Here is a 16585-nt window from a genome sequence, read left to right as displayed (position 1 = left end):
AGGAATGAAATAAGGATGCCCATTGACATCACCATTATTTAATGTTTGCTGGAATTTCTAGCTAAGTGAGTAAGCTCATTCAAGCCAAAATAATTACATAAGAGTAAGAGATAAATATTGGGTTTAAAAAGGCAAAATTATCATTACCTACAGGATAAATCATTATGTCTGGAAAAAGGAAGAGAATGAACTAAAGAGTATAATTAATAAAATGAGAGAATTCAGTGGCTAGCTACACACTTTAAGAAATCTCAAGAAAGGTACTGTCTTCATGGATCATAGAGCTTTCTTGTGAGTAGAAAATGTATGACCCTAGAAGAAGTATACTACCTTAATGTTGTTCACCATGGTTTGGAACTTGACATTTTTCAAAAAATAATAAATCTTTGTGAGAGAAGGAGCCTGCCCAGAAAAGATTCCTCACCACATGCCAACCCACACCATCAATTCTATTATAATGGGCCACTTGGGAGCTAGTTTTTTCCAAGAGATGGGAAGAAAATGAAATTTTAGGGCGTTGATACATTTTTTTCAGACAAGAATAGTATTATGGTACAGTGCTTTCTCATCACCAAACTGCAGCACAAACAAAGTCCTCAGCCTCTTCTTTTCCATCCAGAGGCACCTTTGGCTGGACAATCAGGGAAAGTCTCATGTGCTCTCTTTTGTATGATATATTTCTTAGCTGGAAATACCAGAATCCTACAGCTGATATCTCGATGTAAGCAAGAGTAGTATTTGAAACTACACCAAAAGTTACAAACTTCAGATATTTAGATATTCGATATTAAGACATTAATGAAGGACGCATGTGTGGCTCAGTCAGTTGAGTATCTGATTCTTGATTTCCGCTCAGGTCATAATCCCAGTGTCATGGGATCGAGCCCCACAATGAGCTCTGTGTTGAATGTTAAGCCTGTTTAAGATTCTCTCTCGCTCCCCCTCTGCCCCTCTCCCCTGATCATATGCACTTTCTTGCTCTCTCTCTAAAATTAAAAGTAAAAAGACATTAATGAGAATGGCTTTCTCATTCTCATTATGGGAGGAAATCAAACCTCCCATGTGAATGCTAACCAAAAGGTACATTTTTTAAAAACATGGTGTCACTATTACTATAATCTTGATAAAATCCACTACTTAAAACTGTTTCTATCATTTGGAAAGCACAACTTTTTCAAGATATTTGTATATAATTTTCTAGGTAACCAGCAAATTCATGTTAACTCATTTAATCTAATCACATGAATAAAATATATAGTGCTATTTTGTTTTCATCAGATGGGAGAGTTGAGACTTAAAGTGATTGAGGAATTGATCCGTGTTCTCAAAGTTAGTAGACGAAGTTTTGGTCTCAAACCCTGATTTTTTTTAACTCAAATAAAAAATATATTTGAACACATAAACAAAAATTTAATACATAATTAAAAGTAGTATAACATTATATGTAATAAAATAAAAACAAAATCTAAATAACATGACAAGTTTGCATTAAATATTCTCCATTTAAATGTAGGAGAACACTCCACATTTAAATGTGGAGAACACTTTTATTTTGTCTAAAAATGAAAGTCAATTGTTAAATAGGCCTACCCAAAATTCATACAGAAACTTGAATAAAAATTCATACAAAACTTGTCTACACTCATATTTCAGATATGCAAAGCCCGTGAAACTGTCAATAATTGAAATTCATCCTTCTGCACTTTTAAAGCTTCCACATTGATTGGTATGATTTCTGAATTATACATTTAAATAACTGTTACTTCTTTTTTTTTAAATGTTTGTTTATTTTTGAGACAGTGAGAGAAAGTGTGAGCAGGGGAGGGGCAGAGAGAGAGGGAGACACAGGATCTGAAGCAGGGTCCAGGCTCCGAGCTATCAGCACAGAGCCCAATGCGGGCCCACGAATCGTGAGATCATGACTTGAGCCGAAGTCAGACGCTCAACTAACTGAGCCACCCAGGCGCCCCTAAATTACTGTTATTTTTGAGTCTTACATCATCAACACAGAATGTGTCCATTTAAATATGAACGTATATTATAAAAGTTATCTGTAAATCACTACCTTAATTAACTTCTGTGTATAAGTAAAAACACACTGCATTTTTAAAATGGCTATTGGGGCACCTGCATGGCTCAGTCAGTTAAGCCTCCGGCTTCGGCTCAGGTTATGATCTCACGGTTCATGGGTTCAAGCCCCTCATCAGACTCTGTGCTGACAGCATGGAGCCTGGAGCCTGCTTCGAGTTCTGTGTCTCCCTCTCCCTCTGCCCCTTCCCCTCTGCCCCTTCCCCTCCTCTCTCTCTAAAAAATGAATAAACATGAAAAAAAAATTTTTAATGGCTATTAACATACAATTGTGTTTCAGAAGGAATATCTAACTTTCCCAAACAATATGCATCATCAACTACATGAAAAAATCTAAGAAACCATCCTGGGGAAAACCTCCCCACAAATATAAAAAGTGTATAATTCTGAAGATGACAGAATTGAGTTGAATTTTAAAATTAAATAAATTGGGGGCGCCTGGGTGGCTCAGTCGGTTAAGCATCCGACTTCGGCTCAGGTCACGATCTCGCGGTTCGTGAGTTCGAGCCCCGCGTCGGGCTCTGGGCTGATGGCTCAGAGCCTGGAGCCTGCTTCCGATTCTGTGTCTCCCTCTCTCTCTGCCCCTCCCCCGCTCATGCTCTGTCTCTCCCTGTCTCAAAAATAAATAAAACGTTAAAAAAAATTAAAATTAAATAAATTGGAATTATTAACTTAAAGAAACCCAGTAATTTCTCATTAAGTCTGACCATAACCTTATCCCAGTGCTACTGATACAAGAAGCATCTAAAAAAAAAAAAAAAAAAAAAGAAGCATCTAAACGCTATTATATAAACTATGAATAACTACATAGAAGCCATGATTTAAATTAAAAAGAAACAACTCTTATCAAGCCCAGATCTTTGGACTCCACACACAATATCGTATTCCAGTAGCTTGGTGCGGAATTATTCTTTTACCTATCCTCTTTTCAACCTATTCTGGGACTTCAAAACTGTACTGCTCTGATATTAATTCTACTTGAGCCCCTGAAGTTATTGGTACATTTGAATCCAAAATGATAACTTCTTTTTTTCTCCTCTTCAGAAAATTTACCGCGAAGGTTGGGATGAAATGAAGATGAGCTGCGATGTGCGGCTGGATGCCATCCCTATCCAGGCTGCCAAGGCCTCCAGGGAGATTGCCAGTGACGTAAGTGTGGCCTTGTTTAACTTCTCAGTTTTTAAGCAAACATCCTAGGTGCATCAAGAGCACATACTGTGACCCATCTGCTTTGTTTTTCCATCTCCAGTATAAATACAAGCTTGACCATGAGAAGCAGAAGGGACACTACGTGGGTACCCGCACAGCCAGGGATGACAACAAGATCCGGTGGGCCCTCATCGCTGGCAAGATTCAGAATGAAAGAGAGTACCGGCTGCACTGGGCCAAATGGAAGACTAAGTTCCAAAGCCCTGCAGACATGCTTTCCATCTTGCACTCTAAAAAATGCCAGACTCTGGTCAGCGACATTGATTATCGCAATTACCTACATGAGTGGACGTGCATGCCTGACCAGAACGATGTGATTCAGGCCAAGAAAGCCTACCAACTGCAAAGCGATGTGAGTGGGCTACGTTTTAGCATGAGCTCTTTTCTCATTTTGCCGTGACTCCCATAAAGTTTGTCATTAAATTTTATATCACCACTTCCTGTCTTTATACAGCCAAGAAAGTTTGTCATTAAATTTTATATCACTGCTTCCTGTCTTTATACAGCCAAGAATTTGGTTTTAGTTACATCATATAGTATGGTGTCAAAAATCATCAAAGCTGTGAAAGATGTAGATTTTGTATTAAGGAATATATGGTTGTGTGACTATAAATCTTAACTGTGACTGTATAAAGACAACTACTGTGAAAATATTATTTGTGGAATTTATGTAGCAACAAAGGTACAACGTTGGCAGTCTGTGGAAAGGATGTAGGCACAGGTAGGCTTTTTTTCAGTTGATGTAGTGTTTAAAAATCTTGAATTAAGTTGCCAAGGTTTTTTAAATCAGGAAATTTGGGGTACAAATTTGGATTCCCTACTTCTTTAGAAAAATCGGAGAACAAATTCCTGGACATGCATTACGCCCTGGCAACCGTAACTGGAGCCGAACTGAGGCTACCCCCCTTTAGATAGAAAAATGTCTCCCCGTTTTTCATACCTCCTGACCTCCCAATGAATTTACTTATGTTACCTTCCCAGCTGCTTGAGTATGTCATCTTTATATTGTATTTTTCCATCAAATCAATAGATAGAATAAATAGGACCATATGACCAGAGTTGCTGAGATCACATGGCTCTGTTCCCACAGGCTGTCTACAAGGCTGACTTGGAATGGTTACGTGGGATCGGGTGGATGCCGACTGATTCCGTTTCTGTCAATCATGCCAAACATGCTGCAGATATCTTCAGTGAGGTATTCCAAGATTTTACCTGGCCATTTAGTGCATTTCCTGGGAGACTGGACAAAATTACACAAGCCAAAATGAAGTCATGCCCCATCAGCAATGTTAATAACTGCAATTGCTGTCATTTAAGCCAGAAATATCTTGTCCCAAAACAACCCTCTACTGTCCCTATCACATCATGGGGCCACATCCATAATATAATGTCCAGTACACTCACCGATGCTTGGAATTGTGTAAATGGAAAACTTCTTTTGTCAGCAATGACACCACACTTGGGAGAAGTTTACACAGTTGAAAAAAAACACATTGAGTATCATGATACAATTATTATATATGTATTATATTGTATATATGTATTATATTACATGACTTTGATAACTAAGCAAACCTGCTACTTTCAAAATCTGTGGGAGGTGTGAGAAACCACTCAGTTGTTAAAAAATAAAAGACTACGAAAAAAGGCCAAATTGCCAAGAAGGTGCCATTCAAATATGGCACTCTACACTTCTAGTAGAGAAGGACCCTTAAGTCTAGTATCTCTTTCTCGGCTCAGACAGGACCAGAAACTACAACTGTTTGAAAGATATTTTCTTTCCCATAGAAAAAATACCGCACGAAAATAGAAACTCTCAACTTTACTCCTGTGGATGACAGAGTTGATTACGTGACTGCAAAACAAAGTGGTGAGATCCTAAATGATGTAAGTACATGGCTGTCGTTCTAAAATTGCTCAGTCGTGAAATGTCATTTCCAAAGCTTTCCACCTACTTAAGCTCAGCATGCAATCATTGTCTGAGATACAGATTGTAGTCATTGAGATGATGCTTGCATTTGCTTGGACGACATTATATTTTCTTAACATCAAGTAACTTACCCTCTTGCCTCTCATTTCCAGATTAAATACCGGAAAGATTGGAATGATACCAAATCAAAGTACACTCTCACAGAAACCCCCTTGCTGCACACTGCCCAGGAGGCAGCCCGGATTCTGGACCAGGTATGGATTTTAGCCAGATGCCTGGTACTTTGTGTGGAGACAAAGGACCATAATATAACTGTGGGAGATGTATGTACATGACCAGTCCCTCATTGTGACTCCTTACTTAAGCTTCTGTTGTGGCTCTCTGTCTTTTAGTATCTCTACAAGGAAGGTTGGGAGAGGCAAAAAGCTACAGGTTACATTTTGCCTCCGGATGCGGTGCCATTTGTCCATGCCCATCACTCTAGTGATGTTCAGAGCGAGGTAATTTATCCTTATGTGAGTGCACGTTGGAGTGTTCCTTGGCTTAGCAGGCCTGGCTGGGCTTAGGGATGGTTGGAGTATCTGCTCCCTTCTAGTCCTTCCTGTAGGCTTTGGGAGTCTGTTTTTGGCTTCTTTAAAAGCTGTCGTTTGCATGCTTTACTGTTCTTCTATTCCCCTGCTTCCTTAAAATCTCTAAGCTTTCAAATAAAATATAGGCAGAATTAGAAAACAAATATTTTTTTTTCTATTTTTAAATTGCTGTTTCTTCATATCTATTTATTTCACTGCTTTTTGTTATTTAGTCTCAGTGAGGCAGTTGACAAAAGGCTGAGGGGCTGAATGCTGATGTTTCCAGCCCCCTTTGCCTTGAGTGCTTGTCATAACTGATGGAATCTCTATTTTTTCTCCTACCAGCTGAAATACAAAGCTGAACATGTAAAGCAAAGAGGTCATTATGTTGGTGTTCCAACGATGAGAGATGATCCTAAACTGGTTTGGTTTGAGCACGCAGGCCAGATTCAGAATGACAGACTATACAAAGAAGACTATCATAAAACAAAGGCCAAAATCAATATACCTGCTGACATGGTGTCGGTGTTGGCTGCCAAACATGGGCAGGAACTTGTCAGTGATATTGATTACCGTAATTACCTGCACCAATGGATATGTCATCCTGATCAAAATGATGTTATCCAGGCAAGGAAGGCCTATGACCTACAGAGTGATGTAAGTGATTTTGTTTCTTAATTATCTAGAAATGTATGGTGTACTCTGAGAATTATAAGCAGCACTCTGGATGCACCAGTCTTGGAAACTTTGAGCCATAAATATTGAGTTTGTTCCCAGAAGGGAAATAAGGCTGGATATGAAGTAGAGAAAGACCGTGGGCAGTGATTGACAGCTTTGCCTTGACTATGCATTCCTGAATAACTTTCAAAGTCAAATAAAAAAAAATTGTTTTTGTATCATCTTTGCCATCAGCAACATCTCACATCTGCCTGAAAAGTTATCAGTTGATTTAGAATAATAATTGGCTTGGGGTGAGACTGGAGAGCGAGTTGGGATTTTAACAATATTGGATGATCATGTAGTCAAGGACCTGGGAACACCCCATTCTTGCTTTGTGAGCATTTCACTCCTTCAGGCATTTATGAAGGACTTGCTTGCAAAGAATCAAAACAAAAAGGAAACAAAGTACTAATGAGCCACAGGAGGGCCCAGAATCCCTCATGCACAGCTTTGGTAATGCTAGGGTAGAGAATACATGACATAGGCCATCTGACACCGAAGCCTGAGTCAAGACCTCTAGCTACCACCAACAGTCTGTAAGGAATAGAAACACAGTGCATTGAAGTGATGCTTGGGTATACCCTGGAGCTAACCCTGCCTGATATTCTCATTACCAAATCAGAATCAAGAAGTGAAGGACCACCTGTAGCACAGGTGCCGAATTTGAACATCCCACCTCATTGCTGCTACAACAGAGTGACTATTGTGGACCTTTAACCAGATTAGCAGCTCCTTTGGTATGAGGTGGCCCAAGAGAATCCAGGCACTGGGTGGGGGAGAGGAGAGCTAGGCTTGGCCAGAGGGATGTGTCCCCCTACTCTATAATACATGAGCACTTACTTGTGTAATTTCCTTTGTATTGTGTAAATGTCCCACATATTTCTAAATACCAAATACAAGTCCATCTAAAATTACACTCTCCTTGGTAAAACCTTTCCTTAGGCTCACTGCTGAAAATAATGGCTTCCTGGCCGTAATTCCCACAGCACTTGAATGTTTCTGCTCTCACAGCACTTACCACCCTTCACCTTGTAAATGACTTCTGTTTACACTAGATTCCTTTATATACTTATCCCTCAAAGCACCTAGCACAGCACCTCACTCATAGTAACAGGCTCAAGAAATATTCCCCAGGTAAACAGATGAAATCATGATGGAATCAATGAGACAAGAGCCATGAGACAGAAATCCTTAAAAAGCTCCTGAAAAAGTTGTTTCTGATCTGCTGTCTGTAATCCTATGTCTGAGTCATTTATACCTGCGTTGTCTCTCTCTTCCTGCTCTCAGAATGTGTACAAAGCTGACCTGGAGTGGCTCCGTGGCATTGGCTGGATCCCCCTGGATTCTGTGGACTATGTGAGGGTTACTAAGAACCAGGAAATGGTGAATCAGGTACGCAGAGCCTTTTCTCACCTAATGCCTGACTCCCTTGCCTGCTGTGTGGGGATAGGTACCCAGCCTTAATCATCTCTGTTTCTTTGCAGATAAAATATAAGAAAGATGCTCTTGACAACTATCCTAACTTTACAAGTGTAGAGGATACTCCAGAGATTGTTTTGGCGAAGATTAATTCAGTCAATCAAAGTGATGTAAGTTTGCTTTGTGTATAATGAGGTACATGGACTGGGGAGTTAGCTGTCCACCATTGAATGCATTTGCGTAACTCCAGATAACTGCTTGTAAGAAAATGAACACTGGGGTGGGAAACTGTAAGATCATCTTTGGTGGGAATGTCTGAAAAGTCACTAGTAGGATGTATACTCTACTCACTTTTAGATAATATCTGTGTTCTTGTCCAAATTTTTCTGCTATATTAGCTAAAAATGAGCTGAAATTCAACCAGTTGGTTAGTTTTAACCTCTAAATGTAGACTGATTATTATCTTGCTAGGTAGAACCCATGAAACTTTAAATACACATTTACAGTAACCAAAGGCTTTGTTTTGTTTTGTTTTGTCTTGTTTTCTCCTTAGATAAAGTATAAAGAAACATTTAATAAAGAAATAAAGGGCAAGTATACATTTTCTCCAGATACACCACATATCACCCACTCCAAAGACATGGGAAAACTCTATAGTACCGTAAGTTTTATGCAATTTACAACTCAGTTCTTAATTTTAAGCTCTTGTCAGTATTCATATCCTTGGCTGATTTTGTGAACAACTGAACATATAAGATCTATTATTTTTATTGTATGTAGTCTTGTTTATTAGAAATAACTAGTCTTGTTTATTAGAAGTAGTATCTGTTCAGCCAGTATTTTTGAGCTCCTGTGATGTGCCAGGCACGGTAGGAGGCACTAAGAAGCTAAAGCTCAATAAAGACAAGTCCTTCCTTCATAAGCCCATGCAAATGAGAGGGACAGATATCCAAAGAAATAGATAATAATGTCACAAGTGCTGTACCAGCTCTAGGTGCACATAGGACTGAACATCTATCAACAGGGAAAAGAGAGGAAAAGCTGGTCCTTCTTTAGCAATCATGTATAAATATCTGTAGCCAACAAATGGAAGACTTGACCTCCAAATTTTAATTCAGCTAATTTAAATGATGATTGTGTGTAGGTAGTATGTATGTTGTATGCCCAATGGAAAGCAATCTTTGGTGATTCTCTCCCTATGTGAAAATTTATTTTTCACTTTTATTAGAACTTAGTTAAACTCTGTTATAAAATGCCTCAGTGTCTGTAGATTTAATTTGCAATAAGTCAGAAGACTCTGCCCTGTTCTTAGGTAGACATGATCATGGCTCTAAATAAAGATGTAAGCTTTGCCTTTAAACATAAATATTTTACCTTGGTTTTACCATTTTCTTTTTAGCAATATCTGAAGGAAGTTGAATACAAACTTGTTGACACACATTTCTTTGTTCTAGATACTGTATAAAGGGGCATGGGAAGGAACCAAGGCCTATGGCTATACCTTGGATGAACGCTATATTCCCATTGTTGGAGCTAAGCATGCCGACTACGTGAACAGTGAGGTCAGTAGTACTGTTTCCTCTCATAGGTTTCAGAGTCTTTCTTGATTGGGAAGGTGGTTAGAAAATCCCAGTGATTCTCAATGTTGTACCTACTTCACAGCTTAAATACAAAGAGACATATGAGAAGCAGAAGGGTCATTATCTGGCTGGAAAAGAAATCAGTGAGTTCCCTGGTGTGGTTCACTGTCTGGATTTCCAAAAGATGAGGAGTGCGGTAAGCAAAACTCACCTTAGTGGAGGATTTGTACCCTTAAGTGTACTATTAGTCTGCCTGTTTGTAATCTGTTCTTTGGTTGAGAGGGACATGGGGTGTGAGGAATGAGTCCCCACCCCTGCCAGTTAGCCTTGTGTACCTTTGACAGCTATGGGCCTTCTCCCCTTCCTTCCTCCTCCACTACCAAACACACAGTGAGGTAGCTGTTTGGAAAAAGGAGAACATGACAAGGTAACTATTTACCCCTCTATTATGAAAGGATGGGAAACTGAAAAAGAAGAATATATTAAAGTATAATTTTTTTAATCTTTGTTTATTCTAAAGGTACTGATCTATGGTAGAGATTAGACTCTAAGAGAGATCAATCTGAATAATTCACACTTTAATTCCTCTCTTCTTTTTGTCTTTAAAAAATATTATTCTTTAGTTGAACTACAGAAGAGATTATGAGGACACCAAAGCCAATGTTCATATCCCCAACGATATGATGAATCACGTGCTGGCTAAAAAATGCCAGTACATCCTCAGTGACCTGGAGTATCGACACTACTTCCACCAGTGGACATCTCTTCCGGAGGAACCCAACGTTATACGGGCCCGAAATGCCCAAGAGATCTTGAGTGATGTATGATGTCCTTTCTGAAGCTTGACTTGGTTACAGGCTTCACCCAACCCTGCCTAGGCCTTCAATGCTCTAATTGTCCCTGTATTCGTAAATGTGGCTGTTTTTTTTTAAAACATGGTGGCACAGGTAACCACTTTTTGGTGTAAGAGTCCCCTCTGAGTCCTGTGACACCTATGTTAGATATTTAATCTGTTTTTATACCAGATTTGACTTAGCTGTTGCTCTCCTCCTGAGTTTCTTTAGGTCGGGGCATTAACGACCTCCAGCTGTTGAGAAGCCCACCCTATGACCACTGAGCACAGCCAGCAGCTGATAGGAAATTATCAAAATGCAATTCTAAGTTCAGTTAGCACCTGCCACTTTTCATCACCCCTTCTTTCTTGCAGAATGTGTATAAGGATGACTTGAACTGGCTGAAAGGCATTGGATGCTACGTTTGGGATACACCTCAGATCCTCCATGCCAAGAAAGCCTATGATCTCCAGAGTCAGGTGTGTGCATCTTCCTAGAAGGACTGGCTCACTGTGAATCCGTGGACTTTGTAATGCTCTCCGTGGGTGACAACTAGGCCATCCCTGTGCCCAGGCGGAGAAAGCTGCTTTAACAGTGCATGATCCAAGGAAACCAAAGGATCCCTGCCCAGTAGAACCTCTCCTGGTGACCTCCTCTTGTGTTGGACCTTCTCGGTTTTAGTATCTCCTGTGGCTTAAGCATTTGATGTTTATAAGAAAAAGTTACCTGGGAGGTGTTTCCTAGTGAACTAACTCTCAAGCATCTGTCCAGAAGTTGATGAGGTTAACTTGCAGAGAGTAAGATGCAAATGCATGCTTTGACCTTAGGTAGATAAGTTCTGAAGTAAAAAGTAGATATCTGGAAAATTGCCCAGCATATGTTTGGGCTCTGATAGGGCAGGTTAATGGAAGGTCGAGGCTGTGGAACTGTAGTCAGGGTTGGGGTACACGCATGGAAAAGGAAGAAAGGAAGAGGACCTGGCAAAGAGCCAAACTCCACTGTTGGTGAAGACAAACTATTAGTCTTGACAGCCAAACGATGTTGGCAGGAATATAGAATGACAGCCTGTTTGTTAGTATGAAAGCAGAAACCCAGAAATAAAGGCTCATCTAAATTGGCACAAACTGTAAAGGCTGAAATTTTACCATTTCTGCTCACTTGTTTTTCTTTACAGCTACAATACACGGCAGCAGGTAAAGATAATCTACAGAATTATAACCTGGTCACAGATACACCACTTTACGTGACTGCCCTTCAAAGCGGCATTAATGCCAGTGAGGTGCGTCTTCCTTATACTACTCTTCCAGGACAAGCCATTACTGTCTTTATGTATTTTCAAACAGCAGAAAAACATAACTCATCTTTTTTGTGTGTAGGTGAAATACAAAGAAAATTATCATCACATTAAGGACAAATATACGACAGTTCTAGAAACAGTGGATTACGACAGAACCAGGAACCTGAAGAATCTTTATAGCAGTGTGAGTTCTTTTTCTCATCTTTGTATTTGAGTTCTCTTTTTCTCCTTTAGAGACAATAAGGGAATAGTTGGGATAGACACCTTACCCCCAAAAGTTTTTCCAGTTTTTTTTCATGAACCTTCAAATTCCTACTCTATCTCATCCGTAGTCCTAGTTACAATTAAATAAGCCCCACTTTAAATATTGCACCATTTCATGCAGTTGTCACAAATTTAGGAGCTCCTTCCTTATTGAAGGCAGGTGCAGTTGAAGTTATGCTACATTGACCCTGGACTTGTCCTTCCCTGACTTCTCCGGTGGCCAGTGGCTTACAGCCTGCAAACACATTCTTTTTCCTCCTCTGAATTGGTTAATTCAACAAGCATTTTTTAAACTTCATTTAAAAAAATTTTTTTTTAATGTTTATTTCTGAGACAGAGACAGAGCATGAGTGGGGGAGGGGCAGATAGAGAGGGGGACACAGAATCCGAAGCAGGCTCCAGGCTCTGAGCTGCCAACACAGAGCCCGACGCAGGGCTCGAACTCACTGACCGTGAGATCATGACCTGAGCCGAAGCAGGACTCTCAACCAGCTGAGCCACCCAGGCGTCCCCAAACTTCATTTTGAAATAATTTTAGATTTACAAAAAAGTTGCACAAATAGTACAGAGAATTCCAGCATATTTTTCTCTGTGATACAATTATCAAAACTAAAATATTAACATTGTTGCAGTGTTGATTACAGACTTCATCCACTTTTCACCAGGGTTTTCCCACTAGTGTGCTTTTCTGTTTCAGATGCCAGTCCATCATCCCACATTGCATTTAGTTGTCGTGACTCTTTAGCCTCCTCCAATCTGATCATTTCTCAGTTTGTCCTTGTCTTTTTCTGATTGTGACGCTTTTGAAGAATACTGACCAGTTATTTTGTAGAATGTCCCTCAATTTGGTTTTACATGATGACTTCTCATGATTAGATCAATAGTGTGCAGTTCTGGCGAGCATAACACAAAAGTGATGTGCTTCTCTCAGTGCATCATGGCAGGTGGCACGTGACATCAATAACTGGTGATGTTGACCTCGGTAACTTGGCTAGGTCACTGTCTGCTGAGCTTTTCCACTGTAAAGTTACTCTTTTCCCCTTTGTTATGAAGAAATATCATGGAGGAGATACTTGGAACTCTGCACGTATCCTGTTTTTCCTCGAACTTTTCTCTCACGTATTTTGGCATCTATTGATGGATCTTGCCTGAAACAATTATTGCTATGGAATATGCCTGTTAGTGATTTTCTGTTTCCTTCATCCTTTCTACATTTATTAGTTGGAATTCTGTAAGAAACAACTCTTCCTTCCTACCATTTGTTTCTTTTATTTGTATCAGTATGGGCTCATGGATATTTATTTTATTCCATAGAATGTAGTCTATAATGTTATTTATTTTCTTGCTCTAATTATTTTACCTTTGACCACTGGGGGCTCTTTCAAGGTGTCTCCTATAAGGCCTTGACATACTCCATCATTGTTTTCCAGCACTTCCTTACTTTCTGGCACCACAACATGCTCATCTTGTATTTCCCCTGTTCTAGACCCACCTCTCTAAGGAGCCCTAGTTTATTTATTGGAGAATGGCATTTCAAAACCAAGATCAAAATACTGGGTGTGCTCATTTGCTGCTAGGACTCCTATGGGGACAGAGCTTAGAAATATATGTATACTAACCACATATGCATACATGTCTGTATTCTATACTTACCTAACCATATCTGTGTTTTAAAACATGAGTTCCTACTGATGTCTCCAATATAACTCTACACCACAGAGTTCATTCTAGCCTTCTACCCTTTCTTATTTTTCCAACTTGTGTTTGTCTTTTTTTAATTTTTCCAGAAAGCCCAACTCTCATCACCTACGATACATGTACTTATTTGTTCAACTCTTATAGGCACATAAAATGTTTTCACAATTGCTAACCCATATTCCTGTGGGAAACAAATTTAGTAACTAGAGTACAGTATTTTGTGTGGTTATTTTGGTTACAGACAAAATACCATTTTCCAAAACAAATTAGTTTTCTTTCTCACTTCCTCCAGTGTAGTTTGTCACACATTTGTAACACAATTAGACTTATTTGTTAGAGTTTTTACCCTATTTTAGTCCTGTCCCCCATTCTGGTTGCTTCTGTGTTTTAATTTACATACTGTAAATTACTCTTTGTGGTATGTAGTACTATGGCTTTTAGCAAGGCATGGAGTCATGTATTCACCACCATAGTCAAGATACAGAAAACTTCTATATCACCTCAAAATTTCCCTCTTGCTTCCCCTCTTTTCTCCCTTGACATCCACAGAGGCATTTTCTGCACTTGTTAAAAGAAAAAAAAATTTTGTTAACCTTTTTTGCAGAATGTTATGTAAATGGAATTAAGAATTATGTAGCCATCAGGTCTGGCTCTTTCTCTTAGCAAAATGCATTTATGTACTACACACATTGCTATATAAACTAGTAGTTTATTCTTTTAATACCATTCCATGGATGTACCACAATTTGTTTATCCATCCAGGCTTAAAGGACATCTGAGTTCTTTCTAATTTTTGACAATTGTGAATAAAGCTGCTGTATACATTTGTGTATAGGTTTTTGTGTAGAGGTAAGTTTTCATTTCCCTTGAGTGAATAAATACGTAGGAGTGGAAATATTTTGGGGGCTCTCAGCTACCAAAAAGTAGGAAAGGATAAATAGATTTTAAGTTAATGGTTTTCATCCTCCAGGAATTCCTAGACCGATGGAGAATGAATATAGCATCAAAAATTTTGTTTTAATTTATGTAAATTTCACTCTTTGTGATGTATAATACTATCGCTTTACAAATGCATAGTCACATGTCCACCACTGCATTCAAGATATAGAAAAGTTCTTTATCACCCCAAACAAAGAAATAAAGAAAATAAAGAATAAAGAGAATAAAGAAAAGTTCTTTATCATTGCCAAACTGTGATAAGTACTATGGTAGAGAACAAAATAATGAACTGTGAAATTATAGTCATGGCATTAGACCTGTTATTCATGTAGGGGTACGTGGATCCTACTGAAGGTGAAGATCTAGAGGTTGGTAAGGAGTCTCTGAGAAGGACAAATACAGGAAAGACCCCCTCCTCAAGAGCCAACAAGAATGCATCTTTCTGTATTCACAAGATGATTTTTAACCCCTACAGAACCTGTACAAGGAGGCCTGGGATAGAGTGAAAGCCACCAGCTATATCCTGCCTACCAGCACTATGTCCCTGACACATGCCAAGAACCAGAAGCATCTGGCCAGCAATGTAAGTCAAATGCAAATGTGATAGCCTTCCACCCACCATCTGCCTTCCCCAGTTCTCTGCTCCTAGAATCTTTCTGGTTGTGTCATATGGATTATGTTGTATGTTATGTATATTGTAAAAGAAAATCCTAAATAACATGATCTGTTTAGATCTTTAGTCTTTTGAACCCTTTATGCCTAAAGTGTTCTTAAAACTTAAGTAAGCCTCTTCTAGAGACTTTTACCACTTAATTGTGAACATTTTACATAGCATTTTAGATCAGTATTTCTCATACCTTTTTTTTTACCATGACCCACAGTGAGAAATTGATTTGATATTGCAAGCCAGCATGCAAATACATACACACGCGTGCGTGCGTGCACACACACACACACACACACACACCTGAAGTTTACATGAGTTCCTTCTGACATAAATATTTTACAGAAGAGAGCATACTGCTACACTAAAAACAATGCACTCTGATCATTTCGATTCTGTTCTATTCATTTAAGTGCTAATGACCCAGTAAATTGATTTCACTGCCTTCTCATGGGACCTAGAGATGTGTAATTAGGAAAGGACTTTGTTAGATAATATATGGAATTTAATTTTTACCTGAAAGAAAAACGAATATATGTGATTTTCTCAGACCCAAGTCTGTTTGGAAGACTGCAAACAGACTAACCCAAAGGAGCAAACTTCATTTGGAAAGAGAGGTTTTGTAGATAGAATTGAAAAGCTCAGCAGATATTTGCTCCTTTAGTCATAAAAAAAGTTATAGAAGCAGAATTTTCAGCAACTTGTTTTTGGAACAAGGTGGGACACAGAGAAATTAATCCCTTAAAAGACAGATTTCAACAGTAGCTTAAAAAAAAAAAAAGGTGCCTTTGAATAGTATCTTCTTTATAACTGAGGAATGGTTTAGATGTAAGGAGCATGTGAATTAATGTTCTGGAAAATTCTGTTGGGAATTTTTGTTGGTTTCCAGTCAGCAAAGGGCTTCACTGCAATTCTTACACAAATAATCCCATCTTCCTTTTTTTGTTTTGTTTTTGTTTTTGTTTTACTAAGTTGTGGGCCTTTGAGTTATGAGAGAAATTTTATCATGTGCTAGGAGATTGGATCTTCATTTCTGTAAGGGCCTTACTTCCTAGTTCATGTAATCATGGAGCATTAATTCATAGGCAATATGTCTTAAGAATTAAAAGTTGGTTTTCCCATAGAAACTGGTTACAGTGTATTTTTGGGAAACCTCATAAAAACTGAAATTCAAGGACTATGTCTCTTAAGCATCAGGCTTGTCAATTACTAAAAACAAAGAACTGAGCACATTTTTCATCTTTCATTCATGGTTGAGAAAATCAAAGTCATTATCATGAAAGAGATTATTTAAAAAATACATAATCTTTAAAATGAATTAATTTTAGTAGCAGAAGTATTGGTACAGGCATTTTTATATTTTATTTTATTTTTT

General features: G+C 38.7%; 1 protein-coding gene across 1 annotated transcript in view; it reads left to right on the top strand.

The window, feature by feature from the left end:
* The window catches only part of NEB (nebulin), a 223788-nt gene that overhangs the window by 139076 nt on the left and 68127 nt on the right, over window positions 1-16585 (top strand). Inside the window, exons 78-94 of the mRNA XM_042948758.1 lie at window positions 3133-3237; window positions 3338-3649; window positions 4388-4492; window positions 5086-5184; window positions 5380-5481; window positions 5620-5727; window positions 6142-6453; window positions 7804-7908; window positions 8001-8105; window positions 8489-8596; window positions 9390-9497; window positions 9598-9711; window positions 10139-10336; window positions 10723-10827; window positions 11523-11627; window positions 11725-11829; window positions 15022-15129. Coding sequence (XP_042804692.1) covers window positions 3133-3237; window positions 3338-3649; window positions 4388-4492; window positions 5086-5184; window positions 5380-5481; window positions 5620-5727; window positions 6142-6453; window positions 7804-7908; window positions 8001-8105; window positions 8489-8596; window positions 9390-9497; window positions 9598-9711; window positions 10139-10336; window positions 10723-10827; window positions 11523-11627; window positions 11725-11829; window positions 15022-15129 — 2304 coding nt within the window. The remainder of the gene's footprint in view (window positions 1-3132; window positions 3238-3337; window positions 3650-4387; window positions 4493-5085; window positions 5185-5379; window positions 5482-5619; window positions 5728-6141; window positions 6454-7803; window positions 7909-8000; window positions 8106-8488; window positions 8597-9389; window positions 9498-9597; window positions 9712-10138; window positions 10337-10722; window positions 10828-11522; window positions 11628-11724; window positions 11830-15021; window positions 15130-16585) is intronic.

Source organism: Panthera leo, chromosome C1 (assembly GCF_018350215.1).
Source record: "Panthera leo isolate Ple1 chromosome C1, P.leo_Ple1_pat1.1, whole genome shotgun sequence".
Taxonomy (NCBI): Eukaryota; Metazoa; Chordata; class Mammalia; order Carnivora; family Felidae; genus Panthera; species Panthera leo.
This window is presented reverse-complemented; position numbering and strand designations above follow the sequence as displayed.